Source organism: Mchenga conophoros, linkage group LG2 (assembly GCF_057382185.1).
Source record: "Mchenga conophoros isolate Kocher_MC1m ecotype Shallow Benthic linkage group LG2, M_conophoros_male_GT1.1, whole genome shotgun sequence".
Lineage (NCBI taxonomy): Eukaryota > Metazoa > Chordata > Actinopteri > Cichliformes > Cichlidae > Mchenga > Mchenga conophoros.
The window spans coordinates 4,458,476-4,483,057 of NC_140527.1; the positions used below are offsets into that span (position 1 = coordinate 4,458,476).

Sequence of the window (24,582 nt, forward strand, 5' to 3'; positions counted from 1 at the left end):
AAGCAGACTGCAGAGCAGAGACAGCCCAGAACAGGTTTACCTTATCAATTTGTACCAGGAAGCAGCAAAGCCCTGGGAAGCAGAGCTAATTATGTGTTGGATTTGAACACAAAAATCCGCAATTATTTTTTTCGCTTTTGAAAAACAAGACAGGGTGGTTTGAATTGGGACATTTTCTCTCCTTTTTATACATGATGTGATTCTTTCAGCATTTGTGATAGATCGTGCTATCACAAGCTTTCAGCTCTGGATGAGGATATAAAACTAACCATGGTTTCTGTCTCTTTCTGTTCCTCATGTGCAGAGAGTTTAAAGGCCCTTTTACACTGTGCAAACTCGAGGGAAGAATTGTAAGGGGACTGTGGTACAATTTGTGCCTGTTAATCCAAAACAGTGGCTATGAATTACACCTGATAAGGACTCCAGCGGTCAGTTTGGAGATCATTTTGGACCAGTGCAATATGGCATAAAACGATACAGAATACACAACCAAGCTTTCAACATCCAATTCACACAGGTAAAAAAGTAAGTGACTGTTTGTCTCGATGCATGCTCAATCATCCAGGTAAGGAAATCCCCAAAAGCTGATTCTGTTCATCTGAACGATGGGTTTTCAGTTGGAGAAACAGTTCATCACTCATCCAAGTGACTTCTTCAGTCTCCGCTCACTGCAGGTTTCCCAAACATATAAACAGTTCCTTTGCACATTGCCCAAAACTAGGACCAGACCAACACAGATCAGTTTCATGATTATTAATATCCAAATTGTTGTGACCATTGACAGTTTGGTCAAAGCCAGTGTAGGTGACCCAGAAGGGACGAGGTCAGACATATATGTGTGCGTGCACATGAAAATTGTTGGCACAAATGGACAGAACAAGGCTCTCCAGCCTGGTATGGTGTCCCAGTGAGATATACGAATCATTTCCACAGTCACACAAAATAATCTCACGCGTGATTTTTATGTACACAGATGTAATCTGCTTCACGAAGAGCTACACAGGTCAGTCACGCTAGACTGGTACGACGCTCTAAAAAGTAAAAAATTGAGGCCAACTTGTCTTCAAAGGTAAAATTGAAGACAAACGTTTGCTAATCTTTTTAAAATCTACTGTCAGGCTGACATTTTTCCTCCTGAGGTCTAGTATTGCATTATCACTTAGATTGAAAATCAATAAATCGTTCACAAGTAGGGACATTTTCCAGTTCTTATCTCACTGTGGCGCTTTTAGCTGCCTGAATCTCCATTCCCTCCATTAATCCATCGCTTTCCTCCCGCCTTTAGCCATAGACGTGCTTTCTAAGGGTGATGCTTCTCATGCTGCCAGGGTATTTCAGTGATCCCATGAAAAATACTTTCCACACATGGAGAGAGAACATAAGCAAGGGCAGAGAGGGAGGGAAGTAGTGATGGGGTAAGAAGAGAGATCAGAAGAGAAATTCCAGGGAATATATATATAGATCTGAAATGAGTAGAGGCTGTTGGAATCTAAGGTGTGTGTGTGTGTGTTGGCTGTCAGAGTCTATTAAGAGGGCACAGCAACAGCCACAGAGGACAGCCTTCCCTGTCTGTCAAGTCTAGACAAACAACTGAGCCACCGTTAACGCTGAATCACTAGATGGGAACTTACCTTTTTGGAGCCTTGTCAAAGCATATGGCATATACATATATGGAACAGCAAGCTCAACTCAAAAAAAGGTTTGAGGACAAAAAAACAGCCCAACCTGATTTTCAACAAAAACATTGCTGTGTATTTTAACAGAAAATTAGACAAGTCTCCAAATCTGATGTTAAAACTTCATGTAGTTCTATAGAAACGACACTGTTTATCGTCCACATCTCGTTGTGTTCTACCTAGCAGTGCTTATCCTTAAATGGTTTAGGGAGTTAGGTTTGTAGTGGGATCACTGGTGTAATTATGTGGCAATGATAAATAGTTAAAATGGCTCATGGATCTGTCAGGAAGATCCTTTGGCAGAACTTTGCTAAGGCCCCATAGAGGTCAGGACTGGCTCTGGATCAAGCACGCGGGTTAAATTAATAGACTCGACTGTAAGTGTTTCCAGCTTGCTTCCAAAAACGTGGTGGTTATAATCGTAGAAAACAAAAAACAAACCCATCCAATCATAACCAGTACCATCCTTAATGCTCAAATTCTAAACATTTATGCATTTAATTTAACAAGCCTATGAAAATGTCAACTCTGAAAACACAAAAATATTTTTTTTTTTCACATAACCAGACTCGAGAGGACTAAATAGGACTAGGAATTTAAAAAAAAAAGAAAAAAAAACCAATCTCTAAATCTGTGCATTATTGAAATGGCTCTGCAGAGTACCCTGGATGCTCCATGGTCTACAAATACCACAGTAATCCCCCCCAGACCAGACAAGAGGTTAGTCGAGGTCAAAGGGATGATGGCTGCAGGCTAGCCACGGCTAACCGAGATTTAATACCAACTAAAATCAATCCCATGTGACTTCAGGATCAAAACCATCTGATGTGCATTGTTTAATTTAAAGAATTTACTGCATGTAATCCCCCCTTTGTTTTCACTGGCAGTCTGTGCACTGTGGTACAATAGCTGCAACCTTAAATCTTCCTCTAATAAAGCTCACATAAATATAAACACAGTCACGGAAAACATTTTGTATTGAACCACAAACAAAAAATTAACTGCTAATACCAAAGATACACACACTCATACTCCAACTTGATCCCTGCTGTCATTGCTGACCTTTTATACTATAACACAGTTAAATATGTTCACAGTGGGCTAAAATGGGACCACAGCACAAACAAGATATCATCCAGTTAACTTCAGAAGCATACACTGACCTAAATACATTGCAACTGCAAAAACACTAAATTGTCTATATTAGTACACAGAGGTGTGGACTCGAGTCACATGACTTGGACTCGAGTCAGACTCGAGTCATTAATTTTATGACTTTAGACTTGACTTGAAAAAATGTTCTAAGACTTGTGACTTGACTTGGACTTTTACACCAATGACTTGGGACTTGAATTGGACTTGAACCGGTTTACTTGAAAAGACTTGATATTTCACCCCAAATATAAAATCTAACATGCATATTATATAGAGATTGAAAATGTGACGTCATTCACGGGTAGAACCGCAAAGGATTCTGGGAACTCGTGGCAAGTGGTACTAGCGCGCGCAGGCTTTCAATTAAAATCAGTTATACAGCGATAAAAAGAAACACAAAAATGTCAAGAAGCCGTTGTATTATTAACTGCAATAGCCGGTCGCATGACAGCCACGGGAAGCCGACGGGTAAAGAGATCGGTTGTTATCGGATTACGTCGTTGAAGAGAAATTGTTCGAGCCATGTTTCCGAAGTAATAAAGAGGCGACTGGATTGCAGCCATTCAAAGATCAAATATAACGTCCTAGAACACTCCAGCTCACAGGTTAGTCTGCTCCAAGCATTTACACAAAGGTCAGTCTTCTGTTGTAGTTAATACGTAATTTTTCTTAACATAATTGGTGATATAGGTTACAAGCAAGTCTGGCGCTGAACAGAAATTGTCGCGCTATGCTCCTTTATTTACTGTGTTTATTGTGCATAAATAGTAAATTGTCCTGACACAATATTGCGTTTCGCTTCTGTTATTATGGTACATTGACAAAAACATATACTTTTATTCACAGGATAAAACTGTTGTTTTGTATCACTAATTGCCCAGTACGATTACAGCATACAGTATTGTTGTCACTGCTACATCTCTGTGATGCTACCAGAAATTATTTCCACTACTAATTAATTACCCTTGAGCTCAAAGGTTATATTAATAAACGGTTAAGGAATGTGTATTTATGACGACAATTTGTGAGACTGGTAAACTTATGATACGTACGATGGTCTTTCGTTCTACACGGTGCATTTCAAGGTCCTGCACCCATCCGTCAGTAAACTGTACCTGGGCTTGTTACAGTGACCTGAAGTTACTAAACTTCATGAGTGTATGCACTCACTCCAAGAAGCGTATGATTATAAATATGCATATAAATATGCTACGATGAGATAGCTGACTTCATCTAACTAGCAAATGTTTTCCAGGCTACGTTGGTGATGCAGTTTTTTTTTTAAATGATATTTTAAAAAAAATATCATTTATTTATGTATGATATTTTTGTCATGCGATTTTAAAGCCGGTCCTACAAGTGCATCCAAGAATAACATGCAGCTTATCTCAGAACTGTCGGTGAAAATTATTCTTGGAGCTAAGTTTAATTGAGCTGCATTTTAAAGAGGTGCAATTTCACAATTTGTGTATATTTTCTAAGTTCACTATTTTGTCATGTGTTGAGAAAAACACAGATTTAAAAATTACATGGTCTAATATTTACATTTAGCATATAACTGCAACATGCTTTTTTTCGTTTTTTTTTTTTAAGACTCGAAAGGACTTGAAATTCAAAGTTTCAGACTTGTGACTTTACTTGGACTTTTACACCAGTGACTTGAGACTCGACTCTGACTTGCCTGACATTACTTGAGACTTGACTTGAGACTTGAGGATAAAGACTTGAGACTTACTTGAGACTTGCAAAACCTCTGTTAGTACACATCAAAAGGGTCTGACTGAGAACATAAAACAGACTGCTTTCTTGTGTGGAGCAAACTAGAAGTAACTAATCTGTAGGCGTTACGATCCAGATGCTACAAATGTGCTGTAAAAGATGCCCATTTCTGCTAATATATAAATAAAAGAGGAACTGATATTTCACATGAAAGAAGCTATTTTCCACATGTAGGCATGCAGGTGTGCCTTGAAAGTTTGGCTTGTCTTTTGGTGCGCCTTGGGATTAAAATATTTGTCTTTTTAAAAATCACTGTTTCTAGGGCATCATAAAATGAAATAACTCGATGAGTGAATGAGCTATTGTTCCTACACTGAGAGTCCATTACAGACCAAACAAAATCTCTCTTAATCAGACTGAGACGAGCAGCTGATAAAATGACCACATTGCTAGTTGGCCTGAAGGGCTGTCGAAAAATAACACAGAACTGGAACGTCTTGGTTTTTAATCCAAGACATGTCATGCCCTTTATCACATGTCATATCCTCTGCCTAATATGACTCTGACACATCATGTGATCTAATAACAAAGACAGAGATGTGTGACCGCACCTGACTGCGGGGTTGTCATCGGTGTGCGTGCGTTGCGGTGAATCTGAGGCAGGGCCGTCCTCCCCGTCCTGAGGCAGCTCTTCACATTCTGCCTCACACTTCTCATCATCCAACAGCTCTGTGATCTGCAGACAGAAATATAAAAGGATGTAAATGAGGAGCACTACAAGCACTAAAACAATTAGATTTAAAAACAGGATTGCATTACGGAACAACAAAGGTTACAGCACAGGTAACCACCTGTACTGCGGGTGTAGCATAATCCAGAAATGTTTATCAAAGCGGTTTCTTAAAGGGTAATGCGATGCATGTTTATTTTGCAATAAAGATTTCGGGTAGTAACGTGAAACTTTATTTATCTGTATCTCATGCTGAGTGGAAATATACACGCTGACATTAACCAGCCTCACGATGGAGTCCAATGAAGACGGCCAACTTCACTGTTAGGTTTACAGTTATAAGAATAGCATGTGAACATATCCTATATTTTTATTTTTCAGGGACTTCCAGTGATTGCAGAGATAAAATCATTTCATATAAAGCTGTATATACTCTGTGTTTGCAAGGCAGAACCAAGATGTTACCGTTTGTTCAATTAGATATCCAAATATAGACGACGCTAATGAGTAACACATTGACAGCACAGATGTAGTCTTCAGGAGGGAGGGAAAAAACATTTCTTTGACGGACAGATGGAGGGGGCGATGAGTGGACAAGAGAAACGAGAAGGAGGGAGAAGGACGGGAACGAGGGTTTAAATTCGGGCTTGAGGATGTATCATTTTCTCGTTGACGTAGCAATGTCCCGATGCATGATAGTCACATTCCAAGACTGTAATAAGGAGAAACCAGACCACAAGGTATGCAGCACGTGGAGCTTTGCTGTTTGATATAAAATAAATTAAAAATTAACAAGTGAATGCATTTTTCTTCTAAATGGCAGATACTCAACCTTTTTTAAATGTCAGACTGCATCCACAGCTGTAAACACACTGAGCACATAGTTGACATGTATGATACGTGTGGGTCTGTGTACTCTGCAAATATAGAAAGGTCACAGAAATGGGTCAAAAATTGATTATTAATGTAGAAAAATAACCACCAGAAGACATTTTATTTAATTGCGGAGGTTTCTGGATGTTAACTCAACCATATCACACAAACTCTGTGAAAAACTGAACACGCAACACACACACCAGAAGGAAAAATCACCGTCTTGTTTTTCCTTTGACTCACAGAGAGCACATGTCCTATTGTAGGTGCAGGAAAATCCTTTGATTGGCCTGCACGAGCCACATATTCAAAGCTTTTACAGAGAAGGAAACAGGGTGATGGAAAAAGACGAGCTGATGCTGCGTGTTTCTAGTGCAACCTAAACTCGACAACAAACTATTGAGTTTCTTTTGCCGCAGCTCCGGTTTTAAGGCTAAGATCATGTAAGAAGGTGTGAATACGATGAGGAAAAGGTCAAGCGAGCGAGCCGAAGGGAAAGAAGAAGAGTGATAATGAATCTGCCAGTAAAAAGAAAGAAAGGGAGACGGGAAGGAGATGGATGTAGGAGAGAAGGTGGGAGGGGGAATAAATATGTTGACAGAAATAACTCATCATCATTCTGGTAGGTGACAGCATGTGAACAAGCTGTACTTTATGCTCCAGCTCAAGGATTTCTTTTGTTGATTTAGTAAAACATGACTTTTATAAACAGATATTTTTTCCTGTGTAAAATCATCAGCTATGTCTTCAGGCTACACCTTATGCTCACATTGCATTAGACACAAGTTTGACCTCAACTACAAAAACCCAGAAAGGAACGTGGACTAAAAGGTTAAATCAGATTCACTGTCATGAGGAAACAACATCACCCTGTTTGCCCTTTCCTGTGCCTCTCTCCTTTGGTCTTCTCAGCATCTGCTGCTGTCACTGTACTGTCACTATGGAAACACCTCTGTTAAAAAAAGCCCTGATTGGCTGTTGGGAAATTCTTGCATCGTCACATGTGCAGACCTAGGAGGATGACTCACAAGATTCCCTGAAGTAAGAGAGCGTGTGTGTGTCTAAGTGAGACCAAGTGCAGAACGTAGACTTTTAAACAGCTTCAGTCTCAGTTTTTATGACAGAGCTTCAATTGAGAAGTGAAAATATCCTTTATCCCAGCATGCAGTTAATTATCACCCCGTAGCTCAGCTTATCTTTATGTGTAGGTGTGTGAAATACTGATTAAATTATATGGAAGCCTGACAGACAATTATTAATCTCCTGACCATCCTTTGCTATTAACACATAAAAAATACAAGTGATGCTAATGTTTCACAGGAGCTGGAAAAATAAGCAGCAGCTCAGCTCATGGTGATGTTAAGAGAGGACTCTGTTCATTTCTGCCTTTACATCACAATCATACTTGGACTTTTCTAGAAGCGACCCTGAATTGGATACGTGGAAGAGAATGGATGGAAACCATGCTACCATCGGGAAATATTGTTTTGATTTATTAAAACTCCAGTTTTGGATGTTTATATATGAATGCAGAAAATTCATCTCTTATCTTAGACATTTATATATAAGAACCCAACTTTCCAGGCTTGCTTCTTTCAGCTGCTTTTCATTAAAACGTTCTCCGCTGACCCGGACATACACATAATTATCAACCAGAGAGCTGAAACAATAAATATAGAAACTGTCATTTAGTAAACACCTTCCTGATGTTATAATCCAAATCAGAATATTTTGAGTGTAAAATAATTTCAGATTATGTGATTGCCACAAACAGATACAAACACACACAGCAGGAAATCACAGAAAGACGGGTTAAACATTAAAATTAGGGCTGCTCAATTAATCGAATTTTAATCACGATTACGATCTGGGCTTTCAACGATCATTAAAAATGACTGAGCCGATTATTAGCCCCTCCCTCATTTATCCGCGACACCTTAAAGGCCGGTCCGTGAAAATATTGTCGGGCATAAACTGGTCCGTGGCGCAAAAAAGGTTGGAGACCGCTGATTAAGAGGACCCGAGAGAAGCTCGGAAAGCTAAGCAGAAGTTATTTGGAGAGTGACTGCCGTTGGTTGAAAAGAGAGTTTAAAAAAAAAACAAACTTCAGTGGTGTTGCACACTATTTTATATTATTTTTTTAAAGTCATTGTTAACCCTTTAAAGCCGGTCAGAGCAGCACGCTCCGTTTTGCGTAACTATTTTTAAATCCCTGTAGAACCTGAACCGTGTAAGCTAGCGCAATAATTTGTTTTGCATATGAAACCGGAGGAGTTGTACTTACATCTGATGCCATCAGCTTGTCCTCGGTCACGGTTTCCTTCCACATATAGCTTTGCAAAAATTGCATAAAAAGCGCTTGCAGGAACAAAAACATAATATTCCAGAAACAGGCTTTGCCGTTCCTATCAGCTGTTCGTAACACTTCCCACAGTGAAATGATGCACATGCTGTTTTCTTTGCAAATTTGCATCATAGGATTGTTTTTTGTTTTTCCTGCAGTATATAAAAATTGCTGTATGTCCAAAATAAAACTACGAAGACACTCAAAATAAATTTCCTGTGGTGGGAAACTATTTTTTGCAACTTTGTGGTATTTAAAGTTTTGAGGGATAAGCCTCTTAAATTTCTCCAAGTAGAAATATATGTAAACAAAACAAAAGCGATTTTCAATTTTTTTTTGTAGTTTATTGCACTTTTTTGCAATTTATGTAATTACTATGGACTTAATGCATACATATTATTAAAATCTGGGCTATAACAGTTGTATTGATGTATAGCAACTTGAAATGCTCCCACAAATGGCACTACAGCATGTAAAAAAAAAAATATAAGCTCTGGTGGACTTGGTTCTATAGTAGGTCTTAAAGGGTTAAATAAATATCGTCAAATAATCGTGATCTCAATTTCAGTGAAAATAATCGTGATTATCATTTTTGCCATAATCGAGCAGCCCTAATTAAAATTATGCAAAACTCATGAAAAATTCTTTGCACGAAAAATTAATATTGAATTCAATGAACATGAACTGGGATTAAAGATTTAACAGAAGCATATTCTATCCAGGCTGCTGGTCAGTGACATGGAAAAATTGGTGTGGATAAGCTTTAAATACAAAAGCCCCTGTGTATCCACATTAGCGGTTGACATCATGAACAATGAATCTTGATTGTATAACTTCCCCCTGGGCTAGATGTGTTCATTCAAATGGTATAAATGGAGTTATGAATATGGTCAACAATGTGCTGAGTAAGTTATCAGAAAGCATTTGAGGGGTTGTAACAATATTAGAGGATAAGAGAGGTTAAATCCCCCTGTCAAGATGACCTTGCTTGGTCATTCATTGGGTTGGTTAAACAGTTATAACCCCCCGCCCCACCCCCATTTAGGGCTGTGGAAATCTTTAATCGGGCTAACTTATCAAATTAATGTTTAAAAACAGAAGATGCAGTGCTTTTAGACATCAAGTCCCAGTGATGATACACAAGTGCGCCTCTGTGTGGTGTGTGTGTGGTCGAGTGGGTGAAACGATGGGAGAGAACACTCTAGAACAAAAGGTCACGACATTGGCCCTTATTTAGCAGTCTAATCCAGAGTTTCAGGATGGAGAACAAGGAACAAGCTGCACTGACATCACTAGCTTGGCTGTCAAACTGTCTGTGGGCCAAGAACACAGAACAATCACAGAACAACTGATTGGGATGGGCATTACCGATCTCAAACTGTGGCCTACATTTGCGGTTTCCAAGGGGTCATTTGTACGTTCAGAGCGGTATGAGACTAAAGAGAACAAAGACGAGAAGCAGTTCTTTCTCATTTTCAGATTTATCTACTGCAGAGTGGAAGCTGAACTGTGAAGTGGACGTTTTTTAAGGTGCTGGAAGTGTAAAGGTCCAAACTGTTCAACTGAATCTCCTCTCAGTGCTTTATTGCTCATTCTTGCTTGCAAGACTGCACTGTTTACTTCCAGCAGTACCACTGGAGAACAGCCCTCTGGCCTAATGTTCCTGCAGTGAGTGGGCAGTGTGATCTAGATCTTAGTCAAAGTAAATAAATCAAGAATGTAGCTGTGTATTCATAAGACGTTATTGAAAAATCCGTAGATCTTTGTGTGTTCATACTATATATCTCTCCACAGCTATTATACATCTCCTCTACTGTCCAACTAGGCCAACAGATCCTCCTTAAATAACTCCACATTCAAACTTAAATAGGCTACCACTCAATAATTTATCACTCGTGTCAGAGGTCCAAGCAAGTGTGTGTCCTCCATCCTAAGCAGGCTGTTCACTGCTGCTGAACACCTTGATATTTATGAATTTACTACATCCACCCAGTTGGAGTTACTGTTCACAGTTCTGACCACACCTGTGCTTTCATTAAGACAGTAATTAAGTAGACAGACAAGTCTTTCATGCATGGAACACATAATCCTAGATTTTCCTAGGTTTTAAAATTATAACCTTTCATTCACTCAACTGCATGTATACACATTGCAGCTGCACTAACAAATGCATTATAAAACATCTGTTGCTGAAGCCTTAACTTATGTCCACTTCGGGCACAGGGGATGTACAAAGGGATCTGAGGTCTTATTGAGACATGAAACAGAACAATTATGTAACAAGAAAAGAGCTCAAGAGGAAAAGGTCTGAGGTTCAGCAGTCAAATTAACTTCAAGCCTACAAGCCTCATTTAATCTGCAGAAATATCAACTGTGGCCCCAGTACGCAAGGCACTGTGCATCACAGATATTATTATTCCGATGGGACAGTGTGCACACTTTTTATGTTTGTAATATTGGTACTGCAGTGTCGCTGTCTGTCTAAAAGCTATGAGTCACAACAGAGCAGCATTTTAGTGCCACAGGATTGTGGTTGATTAGAGCAATAATATATTTTCAAGCTGGTGTGTATCCAAAGAAAAATGTGGGCTAAGGAATCAAAACACACTATCAGACAGTCCAGCCAAGCCAAGCTAAGCTGCACCAAAAATGTCACAAGCCATCTCAGTAGAGAATCCAGAATATTTTTCTTTCATATTCCAAGCAGAAACCCTGAAACGAAGAAGTGTGAACTAAAAAACAAACCTTTTATTATCCTCGCAACAGCAACAAGCATCAGCGTACTCTTGTTGTCACCCAAGCAGAAATTCAACTGACTCCGATTGTGCGATAAACAAGCTAAAATCCATCTTTATATTCATCTTTGTCAGACCTATTCCCGCCTTGTTGTGCTCCAAAGGTGAGCACAAACACACCATAAAAACAACACCTGCCTTCCACCTTTCTCCGCTCATTATCGTTCATGTACTTCTCTGTTACGCTGCTTTTACAATGTCTCTCCATTTCTTAGGATGAATTGGCTCCTTTTATGTGTGCTAGCTAGGCTCGACCAAGCATTTTCAACTTACTCTTTAGTTTGTAACCAGGCTTGATTCAAGGTCTCCTGTGTGAAAGCAGGTGTGTGTGGGAGATAATCCCCTTCATGAGAGTCATCCCCGGTGTAGAGCAGGGACTGGAGGTGTGAGTTACATGGTTACATCATCCTCCTCCCCTGTCTCACCATCTCTACCTCCCTCCCTCTCTCCTTCCCTTCAGTTATTCCTCTTTTGTCTCTGCACTCTTGTCATTTCTCCCCTATCTTCCTGGCTGCTTTCTCTCCCCCTCCTTCTTCAAACCACCCACTTTTTTGCCCTCTCTATTACATAAGACACATGGATCAGTGCACAGAAATGTCTTTACAGATTTGCTTCTGTCTTCTCATTCTTCATCTGCTCTCACCTCCTCTCTAGTCTCATTCATCTGACAAATCAGACAATAAAACCGAGGTCAACAGCTAACAGAGGGAATGATATGACGTTGCTTGAAAGAACTTGTGCTTTATGTTGTTGTTGTTTAGAGCGCAATTACAATCTAATTAGTTGTCTTTCGCAAGGCAAAGGCTTTAAACTTTTCCTTGAATAAAAGGAAGGATTTGGCAGATAATAACTCCAAGGACTCAATATTACGAGGCAAGTGGAAGCAAAGTCTGCAGTGGTTCGGTTAAGAGCACACTAACTGTGTGAAGCGAAGAATAAAAGATAAGGAGAGGGGAGCAAACAAAGCAAGCAGCTGAAAGGTTTTGAATAGGTGACACAATGTAGATATATAGCAAAGTTTCTCTTTTTCTTTTTGTGGTCATACTTTCACAATGACAGGCTGCCCTTTCACTCCAACATTTTTAGGCTATCTTTAAAGAGTCCCTGCTGTGGCAAACAACGTACTCTTAAATTAAAGTAGCACAGCATTTGAGATACTGATCAAGGGTTGCCTCTTTATTGTTGTATTTTTGTTATCGCACAAAAGCACAAGGGCACTGTAAAGTTAAAAGTTAACTACGCCTTTCTTTGTACGACAGCAAAGAGAACGAGCTGTTAGAAAGCGGAGGAAAATGTTTGGTTTAGGCTCAGGTGTTTCTATAAAACTACATTCTTGTAATGCTCTGTGTAAAGTATGCAGGGGTGTGCCATTGTCCTTGGGCGGGAACACCAAGATCATTCGGAGAAAAATTTTGTTTACAGAAAAATGCTGTATTGTTTTCCTTAAACGCCACTGCTTACATTTCAACATTACCAAGAGGAAGTGGGTACAGCTGGTATCAGTGTTATTTACATGTCCTTACAGCAAAACTTCAGCCTGATCTTCTAGCTAATTAATAACTCCAGTTAGACACACTGTAGTTTTTGTACATAACAGGTTTGAATCAGTTAATGTGATGTCTTCTAGATTTCTAATACTGGAGTCAAAATAAAGCAGAATTGTTATTCTCACGTTAGCCTTTAAGGTTGATCATTTATTACATCTAACTTACTGCTGCTGATGCCAACAACAAAATTTAATTATTTATAAAAAAAAAAAAAGACCCCAGCGCAAGACAAAACATGCTTGTTAGATGGAACAATCACTTCAAGCCTTTTTAAATTCTTTTATGCTGTTGGGTGACATTTATAAATTTCATCTTTCGCTTTTCATAAGATTTGACTGCTATCTCTGTGCGTCAGCGCTGAAAAACTTCCCCTCTGACCCTGGCACGGTTAAATGCCACATTTTACAGCCAAATGCCACCAGAGAGGACGAAGAAAACACAAAGAGGAGGAAGACAAAGAGGAATCTAACAGCTTTTGTGAAAGCACGCTTTTGTTCATATGTAACGATTGATGCCAATAAATTAACTTTTTTACAAAAGTTTTATTTTCTGCAAATAACTTGGCAAGAAATTTTAAATTTGTCTTGTTTTTCCATTTGATTGTTTTGTACTTTGTTTTTGTTTGCAGATTTCTAATTATTATATCAGGTTAAGAAGGCATTTACCATCACTCTCTAGATTTAGAGACTGTGTTTGTTTGAGGATAAAAGAAAAGCTACAAAGACCCCTATGGGAGAATGACCGGGGTGAACAAAAAATAGATGAAGAAGACTTTATTGATCCCAGGGGGAAAATAATCTGTTACAGCAGGAGGGAAGACATGTGTGGGCTGGAAACACCAAAAACTGCATTAACGAGTAAGCTTGAAAATAGACGACCTCTCTGTGGACTGTGATAAAATGTTTTGCTACGACAGCACAAGCTATATTTACAATATCTTCACCATTCACAGTCATTAATAAATTCAAAAGCATTTGCAAAATCAAGTGTAGAAAGTTTGCTATGCTAATTATTGTCATATTATTGGACACCGACAGTACGCAAGGCAGAAACAACAATACTGAGAGGCGTGGTGTAAGAGAGATGGGTCGAACCTGTTCATTGATGGAGCTGTAGTCATTGGTGGTGGAGACATCATCGTCCTCTGAGTCAAACAAGCCCTCCTGATTGTCCAGCAGCTCTGCCAGGACTCTGCTGACAGACTCCTGGTCCCGAAGGTCCTCTCCTTCTGTTGACAGACTGCAGATGGAAAATGACAGAAAAGTTTGAGTTGGCTGCACACTGCTTCCCATGAGATTAATAATACTCCCATGAGAATAAACACCCCTCTTTTTTTAACTTCTGTGTAAACGTGTTCCTGCAAGTGCCAAAAATAAAAACTTCTTTCACTCTTTTAAAAAAAATAGATATTCAGCTGTCACTCCATTCTGTGGCTTCATTAAATGTGATGTGGTATATGGCTTCAAGAGTTTCCTTCCACGGACTTTACAGCTTTATAATCTGATAATTTGCACTTGATTAATCATTTCCACTGAAGATGTAACAATGAAGCTTTTGAATACAAGCAGCTAGGGATGCACCGATACCGATATCGGCCTCGATACCACATTTTCTAAAGTACTCCTACTTGTTAAAAGTCCCCCGATACCGAGGACCGATACCACGGTCTGAGACCTGTCTATGTTTGAGCGGCATGTAAGGGGCTAATCACAGGCGCCGAGTGCCCGCCCCCAGGCCCCAGCTGCAGCTCAGAGCGGGGAGAAAGCGAGGCGAGACATGTCAGCTGTGTGGAACTATTTCAAAGTGAACGAAGACGCGAAAACAAAGGCGGACTGCAAATTGTGCTCAGCGAAATTGTCCAGAGGGGGCTCTAAAGGTAGCGCATTTAACACAAGTAATTTAATCAAGCACCTAAAATCCCAACACGACAACGAGTACAAAGAGTTTACCCACAGAGGAGCATAGCTGATGCTATAGCAGTGGGACGGAAAATAGTTGGGCATTTTAAACATTCCGCCTTAGCCTACTCCCGCCTCGAGGACATTCAGGGACAGCTCAACCAACCAATAAAGAGACTGCAGCAGGACGTACAGACGCGCTGGAACAGCACGTATTACATGCTCCAGTCCATCATTTAGCAAAAGCGAGTGCTGGGCGTGTCCGAGCACGAACTCCCTGACTATCTCACCGCTCACCAATGGGCTCATATGGAGACGACTGTTGCCATCCTCGCCCCCTTTGAGGAACTAACTAAAAAAGTGAGCAGCTACGACGCACTAGCCTCTGATGTCATCCCAGCTGTGACTGTGCTAGTGAGACTTCTAAACAGAGAAACAGACGAACAAATTTAAAATTAAATTTTGTTTTTTTATAATTATTTATTCTGTAATATGTTGCATACAACATGCTTTTCATTTTAAATAAATGTTCTTAATTCCAAACTAGTCCCTTGTTTGTTTGTTTTTTGTTAAATTATAGGACTAAAGCTGTTCCCTGCAAATTTAAATCATGTTTTTATTAAGTACTCGGTATCGGTATCGGCGAGTACTGAAATGCAAGTACTCGTACTCATACTCGTTTCCAAAAAAGTGGTATTGGTGCATCCCTACAAGCAGCAGGAGTTCTAAAACAAGTAATGTAGTACTGAATATATACTAGTGACATATCCACACCATCCTCATTAAGTTAAAAGTAAACATCTGTAAGATGGAGACGGTAGCTGTGTACAATGATCAAAATTACGATTCGAAATTCTTAAATAACTGCAGAAGAATCTTACTGGAAGATGTCGGGTCCAAAGACGGCGGCCAGCGCTCCGACGTTCCAGCTCTTTTGCTGAAGTGACGCCACGCTAGCCAGGAAGCGGCACAGGAAACGCAACAGACCGTAGTTCAACTGGGGAAGATCCTGAAGCAGATACTTCAAATTTCTACACACCTCTTCTTCGTTGTCGTAATCTAGCAATGTGAAGACGAAAAACCGGATATCATTACTTAAGCCAATATACATTCATTTCTTTGCTTAACCACTTCCGCTTCACCGTCACCGGGGCTGGAGCTCTCATTAGGCGAGAGGCAGGGGACACCCTGGACAGCTCAACAGGTCTAACAAGGCTAAGAGTATTTACACCTATGGCCAATTTAAAATCATCAAACAACGTTAGGTTTTTGATGGACTGTGCAAACCAGCTCCTGGGAGAACCAGCAGGTCGTACTTGCTATGAAGCACAGCTGGCGAGAGCTCGACCCCACAGACAGGATCTCTTATGTAATTATTTTATTTTTAGTTGAAAAGGGTGTAAGCTCTTATTTCAGAATCACTATTAGAATTTCTGTTGTAGTCTGTGTTGCTTTTAGAGCTTGTTCTCAAAACTAATGATAATGTGGGGTGAATTATGGGTTATCGGGTCCTTCTTGGTCCTTCACAGATAGCCTTAAAAAAATCTAATCAAGAGAAACTGCACACACAGATAACATTATGCTCAGTTTCACCTCTGGGAGAGGTGAAACTAGGTGAGACGGAGGGCGACAGAGAGGAAAATGTGCAAAAAAGGCAATCCTTTTTCAAGTGCAGTGGTGCCATTACAGAATATAACACACTGAGAAATAAATGGCATGACAAGGAGTCTCGACAAACACACAGCCAGTCTTCTACTATAATCTGGATGACAGCAACCGGAACAACCATCATTGTGACAAGGGGATTAGAGCAGATTATCTGTGATAAAAACAGAGGGGAAAGAGGACAGGCCAAAGAGCCGAAACAAAAAAGGGAAATGAAACCCATGCCTTTCAATCATTTTTTACCCAAATACACAAAAATCCCTCAAAAATGAAGAATTAATAAGACAGCAGTTCTCTCTGGGACATTGTTAACACAACCTTAGATTTTGAATTTGAGAAGAGTGTGGACAAGCAGAGGCAGAAAGAATGAAGAAAGGAAAAGATAAAGGCTGTGCATCAGCGTAGCAGATATGCAAACATAGAGATAATTCAGGTTCTCGTTATGAAAGAGTTTGTTTCAGCCAGTTTTCCTTACATGCAGACCACCGTACTGTGTACTCACAGCTTATATAACCAGCATCAGCCTACATGGGCACAGCCTTAACAGCTTAAAACAAAATCAACTTGGATGAAGACCCAGAAATGATGCAGAAGAGTGTGCGCTTGTTTTTATAACAGCTATGGTCAACACTCTTTTCATAGGAAGTACATTTACGGACTGAGCAGAACAAACTCAAAGCTCCAACCGGACTTTAGGAGGACAGGGTGAAAAAGGAGGTTAACTGCATTGTACTGGATAAAAACAGACTGTGGTTGAGTGTAGAAGAAATTCGTAAAATAGCATGAGAAGAGGAAACACAGCCACGGTCACACACCTTGATAGAGCTGTAGTATACGTCCCTGTATAGCCGTTGGGATAACGGGCTCAGGAAGCTCCTGCAGGAACAGTCGGAGCAAACTGACAGCGGACGCCAGATCGGCCTCCTTCTCTAGCTTCACCTCCTCACCACTGTCATAGCGCTGACGCAACCAATCCACTCGCTCTGCATTGCCATTAACCAGGAAGAGCCCCTCAAAGTCCAGGTGACCTAAAGACACACATAGCAGCAGTTATGAATATGTTAATTATCAACTCAAACTACTTCAAAACCATTCATGTTAATATACAGTTCAATTTTCAGTATTTGGTTAACTTGGTTTGCTTATTCATTTTTACCAGGATTTTTTAAAATTATATTTATTATATAACAATCACACCTTTCTCATATTTGCATAATTGTTAAGATAACCTCATCAAAGCCCTACTGTGGTTCACAAACAGGTGTTTGCTTGCATGCTTAGGTCTTTAGAGGTAGCTTAGGTGTGGCACACTTTTTTGCAGCTAAAGGTTTGTCAAATTAAGTCCTCTTGTAGAGGTGATCAGGAAGGTATGCCAGGCATTACAGTAGTTTTGCAAGTTATAATACCTACTAGGTGACAGTCTTGCTTTCTGTAGTTTGGTTTGCTTGCTTTGGATTAATTTTGCATGTAAGTAAATTTTTTAGTAGTTGATATCAAAAGCAGAGAGAAACAGAGACACTGGATCCAATCAATGAGCCCATTCACAAGCTCATGTCTGTCAGAGAACTCTTTAACAAAATCAGGCATTACAGAGTCCAAAACCGATGTTGTAATAACATGCTTATTGTCACCTTGTAAAGTGTAACAACCAGGTTTAGCACCAGGAATACTATTATATTGTCATTGGTGTTTTAAAACAGTGAAGATTTATATGCTTCCCCCCCCCACAGGGCATGTTTTTCTGACAATAATAACTCATAAAGATGCAACAAAATACAGCTTGGTCATGTTAGAGTTTCCAAATTAGGAATTGAAAATTACCAACCTGTAAGGGAAGTCAAAACTAACCGAGTACTGTAATTTTGCTGATGCAGAATGATTCAGATCCTTCACTGTTACACAACTTATATAAGATGAACAAAAGAAAGTACAGTGATGTGTGTGTGTGTGTGCGCAAAAACATTTGGTTATGTGGATTCTTCCCTTATCTATCAGAAAAAGCATGACCATACTGTAATATCATTCGCATGTGAGGCAGCATCACATGTGTTTGTGACAGAAAAGATAAACCAATCTGTAAATCTTGTCAAGGCTTTTTAGAGGACATTTTTAGAATAACCAACATTTTTCCCCCTTGTTTACCAAACATATCAGTTGATCTTGTAAAACAATATCCTGATGTTATGCACTGCGATGTCACATGAATCTGCTGCAAAAGATTTTTGGTTCTTTTTCTGGATGTGTAACAACTACTTGGTTGCAGCTACCTGACCAACCACTTGTAAGTTGTTGAAGTAGCGTGTAAGTTGTAAGTTGTTTATACAAATTTGCCAAAAAATGTACTGAAACATATACAAACAAAAGAAAAGGGGAATATTTGATAAATGCATTAAAAGCAAAGCTCCAAAGAAATACATTGACTGCATGCATTTTCACCTGAAAACATCTGTTTAGTGGTGAGTGTTCTAGATCTGATGACTTATCGCTATCACAAATGTGCGAAAATGATCCGTTTTTGACAACACAACAAATATATGGTGTGGAGAAAAAAAACAAAAAAAAAACACACGAAATGCTTCAAACTATATTTAAGTGGTAATGGTTTGATGTGTGGATTACATTTGATTATAGCCTCACTCTCCAGTTTCTTATCTGTTAACAAGCAAGATAATCAACTAAGTCCAAATGATGACAGGAATCCCGTGGGACCTGCTCCCTTTTATATCTCCACAAAGCCGTCTACATGAAGAACACCAGAGGTACACCGAGTGACAGCAGAGTTACACTAAAATAAAATAAAACGGTCTCTCTGTCTTTGCTGATCCATTAAAACACTGGGCATTTGCTCAGACATGCCTCTAATGTTTTCAGCTTTTGGCAACTGTCTTCTATCAAATTGACATTTCACGTCATTTTCCTGCTTCAACTACTACCAGGCATCCCAGAGAGACGGAGGCCTTTTCACTGTCTTAGTAACTTCCTGACAGGCAGCACCGCTCTAATTATTGCACCAGCAGAGACCCTGGAGACTTATTGCATAACCTCATGTAGTCAAAGAGCCCCCAAGTTACACAAATCACCAACCTGCTTCACTGGAAACAATTTGAAGTGGTACTTCATTTCAGCAGTGTTTAAAAAAAGTTCAGTGACAACTTTTGGGGATCCAGAAAAAGCGTATTTATTCAACACTTATTTACTTTAACGTGAAAATGTATCCAGCGTGTCCAGCGTCCCATTGACCTGCTTTGTAAGATCTCTATCAAAGATGAATCCTACTTAAATGATCAGGATGCTTCCTGATAATCTTTTTTTTTATTACTTTAAACCATTTATTGTCTTCTCAGGCAATTCCTTCATTTTATGTGGGATATATTTACAGCTGTGGAATTGCTTTTCAATCTCTAATGATACAAAGTACATCAACTGATCTTTACATGCTCTGCAATTTTTTATCTCATGTGAAGTAATTTTGCACACAGTAAGGGTAACGACATACAAGTGTCTAATTGATATAACAAGGGTCAAACCAACAACATATCTTTAGCATACATAAGACTATCTGGCTGAGGTTTTAAAGAGCTATAAAACAAGTACTGATAGTGTAATCTAATCAGAACCAATATACAAGCCCAATTCAGATTTGGATAGTTTAAAAAAACAAAAAACAAAACTTGGATCTGGCTAGTGAAACAGTCAGGCATTTTACTTCTCATCTTTCAGACTGAGCTGTCTTAACTGCCAACTTCCTTTTTGTAAGAACATGACAGAAGACTGAAGTTGCTGTTCTGTGATGCTCATACAGAAATGTTCTAGGGAGTTGTAGGAAAATCCAGGGCGAGCGCTTGGTAGGTTACTCTCCTCACTCTCTTCTGTTTTCACAAGTGAGGCTGAAGTTGACAGAAGTGTTATGTAACAGAAGGAAGCCAGCCGTGGAGCTGTCTGCCAGGGCCTTCAGAATTTATCTTATCAAAAACTGGATCCCACAAACAACATATTTTGGTTTTATCATGATGTAAGATACTGTAGCTCAACAAAAGCAGGACTGAAACATCACAGAATCTGATTTAGCTGAACATCCAACATTTTGTACTGAGAAATTGTTTAAATCTTTGGCTCGACGTGTTTAGTTAAATAAGCGGAATGACCTACAGGTGCAACCCCTCGAGTCAAACTACAGCTAAAACGGAATAAAAGGATTTTGACATCAGCCGCAGAGTTCTTTCTACATTAAGTAAACTAACATTAGTGGTAATTATGTAAGATTATGTAATGCCTGTATCCTGCTACAAATTAAACGTTCCATGTAAATATGACTCATAACTTTAACTGAGGGAGATGCAGCAGATCCTTACCAAAAAGAAATGAGGTGAAAGATCTGCTTCAGCCACATGCAAAATTTAAGGAACCTCTTATAATTTAATCACAGAAGATTTAGAGAGGAGCTTCATCCCTACAAGAACTTCTCTACTTCTTTTGTACACACTGAATGTCTGTAACTAGGCTACCTTCCTCTGGCTATTTTAAGTTCATTTAAGAATTAAGCTACTTTCAGTACTATTAATAATTATTTAGACTCTTTCCCTCTGATTTAATTTCAATAATTACTTCCTCCAAATCATTTCCCTATTACTGGGCTATGTACCAGAGGCCTTTAAGGTGGCAGTGATTAAACCATTACTTAAAAAGCTGTCACTTAACCTAGCTGTCTTAGCTAATTATAGGCTATATTAAAGGCTAATAATCACCAACCTTATTGTTATCTCAAAAATTCTAGAACGCGTAGTTTTAAAACAGCTAACAGATCATCGGAAGAAGAATTGTTTATTTGTAGAGGTACAGAAACAGAATTAGTGAAGGTTACAAATGATCTTCTTATGGTCGATGACAGTGGGCTCATCTCTGTGCTTGTCCTGCTAGACCTCAGTGCAGCATTCGATTATTAATTATTAGCAATTAGAGCATGTTAAAGGTACTGCAGTGATTTGAGTCTCTCTAATAAACTTCAATTTGTTAATGTTAATGGAGAGTCTTCTTCACTAGGGACGGGTACCGGTATCGGTTCTGACATAAAGAGTAGTAACCAGACCGAAAAGCAGCGCATATTTCGGTGCTTTTTTTCCCCTAAGATGTCACACACTTTGGATTCTAGCCAATCACTTTACCTTTGCAAGCGTAGTAGGCGGGCCCAGGTACGTACATTCTTTTAGAGCAGAGCTACAGATTAAAAATGCCCAAGGCGACGCGGTCAAAGTCTGTCTGTACTTCACAGCAAAAGATGCAAACTCAGCAAGTGCTTTAAGGTGATACTGTGCAAAGGAGGTAGCACCTCGAATCTGATGAAACACCTGGCGACGTATAGCATTTTGTTAAAAGCCGAGAAATGCACCGTATTTGATAGCTTGCTGCGAGACCTCACACCGTGCACATCTACTGCGGGTGTGGTGCCTGTTATGGGACCAGAGTTAGCAACATCCCCCAAAAACCCGAAGAGGAGAGTCCTGGCCCCTAGCCCTGCCAGTGTAGCAGAAATGATGACCGATGATGATGATAATTTACGTTGAGTAGGCTAACCACGTTAATAAATTAATGCACGTAAGGTGAACTAGCAAACACCGTCGTAGTTACATGCGGCTGTCTTCTTGTTTGATGGCAGATACTAAAATAACCAAAGAAAAGAAAAAGTGGGAAACAACTAAACATGAGAGGTTTTTGGACAAAATTGGTGTTTTTTCCATTGTTTAAGCACTGCTTCCAGCCAAGAGTGATACCATATATGCCCCATAGCTGCAGAAAAGGCTAACATTGTTATCTTTTTACAAAAAAACAGCAAAACATAAGAGGTTTTTGCACAAAGTTTGTGTTCTCCATTCTTTAAGCACCGGATCGAGCACTGTTTAAGCACCGGCACCGTTTCAAAAGTATCGGTTTGGTACTGGTATCGGATAAAACCTAAACGATACCCATCCCTATTCTTCACACACTAAGGTTAATTATGGAGTTCCACAGGTTTCTTTGCTAGGACCAGTTCTGTTTACGTTATACATGTATAGTATACACTTTCCCTGCTATGCAGATGATACCAAGCTCTATCTTTCCCTGAAGCCAGATGACACACTAATCAGTTAAACCGCACAAAACTGCAAGGTTTTATTAAAGACATAAAGACCTGGATGACCTCCAATTTCCGGCTCCTAAATTCAGATAGAAAGTGATATTATTGTACTTGTCCCTTCAAATCTTAGAAATATGGTATCTAACCAGATACTTAAGTCTGGATGGCATTACTTTAGCCTCCAGTAACACTGTGAGGAATCTTGGACCCGTTTTTGACTAGGATATGCATTTCAATGTGCATATTAAACAAATATGTAGGACTGAATTTAGGACGACCGTGGCTCAGGGGGTTGGGAATCGCATCTGTAACCGGAAGGTCGCTGGTTCGATCCCTGGGCTCTCTGTCCTGGTCATTGTGTCCTTGGGCAAGACACTTTACCCTACTTGCCTACTGGTGTTGGCCAGAGGGGCCGATGGCGCGATATGGCAGCCTCGCTTCTGTCAGTCTGCCCCAGGGCAGCTGTGGCTACAACTGTAGCTGCTTCCACCAGTGTATGAATGTGAGAGTGAATGAATAGTGGTATTGTAAAGCGCTTTGGGTGCCTTGAAAAGCGCTATATAAATCCAATCCATTATTATTATTATTATTATTGAATTAAACTGAACTGAACTGCGTCTCAGTCACTCACCGTGCTCCTCAATGTAGTCGACAATATCTTTTACTAGTGCAGGAACCTCATGGCCGCTGATTGTGTGTGTGTGGGTCACATCCTCCAGAGGAACACCAAAAACCCGTGTGGTGCTGGCTGAGCTCCCGCCCTCGTTGCCTGGCAACAGAGACACGCTCTTCCTCATGGCCTGCTCCTCCTCCTCCTCACCACAACCCCGCCAAGACCTCACGTCTTATAAAGGAAGAAATGGGTGAGATCAGACATAATGTGAGAGAAAGACAGAATGCAGCCTGGCTTAAAAAAAATAAAATCTTCATCCCTGATCATGCGGGCTTATAGATACCAAGAATAATTATTTAAAGGCGCCAGTAAACAGTCATGCAGGACATACAGGACTGTCTGGCTTTACTAACTGTTAAGTGCCAGTGAGTGGGAGGGGGCAGGGCCACAGCTACAGGGTAGTGACCTGCAAAGGGATTTTGTAAAAAGAGGGTAGGTGGGGGAGTAGGACATCTCATGTCAGTTTTGTTTACAGTCTTCCAAAGACTGCATAATCAATTTACCAATAAATAAAGAAACAATCATTTCTGAGAAGCTTTACCCTGCAAACATTCAGATTCCAATTTTCTTTGACTAAAATGTGTAGTCAATATTCAAAATAGCTACTGACTAATTGTCTGGTTTTCAGTTTGTAATACTGTACCAGTGTTTTTATCCTATAACAAATGTTGCATGACAAATTGCTTTGTTTGCTTCCTGCAGTCTTATATTATGTGTTCTGTGGTCCTCTGTAGCTTCTTTAGAGGTGATGACATTCAGGATGGGATGAAAATCAATGCAAAATAAGCAAATGAAAAGTCTGATATTGACGTTGGTTGTTTGGTGAGTAATCTAAATGCAAACATCGACAGATGGTGTCCAGTCCACTCATCACTGGGGGAGGAACATCAGTTTATCAGAAATGTAATCTCAATTTGTTCCAGTGAAACTAATCTTACAGTATTATGTAACTAATGATAGCGGTCTTTTAAATGTAAGCAAGTAATCTGGCCTTGTTTACAATAATGACATACAATGCAATATAAATATAAATGACATACAATATGAGTACATATTTTAATAGTTTCAAACATCAATGTTAAAACATTTTGATTTTCAGGTGAAAATAGAAAAATATCAGCACTAATAATTTAAAATACGTTCAATGCATTCTTTGTAATGAGTAGATAAAGCTACATATATTCAGTGTGCTTCTCTTTTACTCTCTTGATATCCAGTTTGTTTTACAATATCAACAGCTACTATGTTTAACCCTACTTTAACAGATTGTTCGCATTACTAAGTGGATACCTTCATGTACCAATGACTGCTTATTTTACAGCCCTTGGCAGAGTTCATCGGTTGTAGCTAATTAATTCTTGGCTGTAGGATGATGTGCTCTTTGTATCCTCACAT

At 39.6% G+C, this 24,582-nt stretch overlaps 1 protein-coding gene across 7 annotated transcripts in view; it reads right to left on the reverse strand.

Annotated features, from left to right (window-relative positions):
* The window catches only part of fam13b (family with sequence similarity 13 member B), a 66,175-nt gene that overhangs the window by 25,162 nt on the left and 16,431 nt on the right, over nt 1-24,582 (reverse strand). For all 7 annotated transcript variants that reach the window (XM_085283867.1, XM_085283895.1, XM_085283885.1 and 4 more), the window contains exons 3-7: nt 23,146-23,358; nt 17,218-17,430; nt 15,619-15,796; nt 13,934-14,078; nt 5,162-5,286 (exon numbers count right to left, since the gene is read on the reverse strand). In XM_085283867.1, coding sequence (XP_085139993.1) covers nt 5,162-5,286; nt 13,934-14,078; nt 15,619-15,796; nt 17,218-17,430; nt 23,146-23,311 — 827 coding nt within the window. In that variant the 5' untranslated portion in view covers nt 23,312-23,358. The remainder of the gene's footprint in view (nt 1-5,161; nt 5,287-13,933; nt 14,079-15,618; nt 15,797-17,217; nt 17,431-23,145; nt 23,359-24,582) is intronic.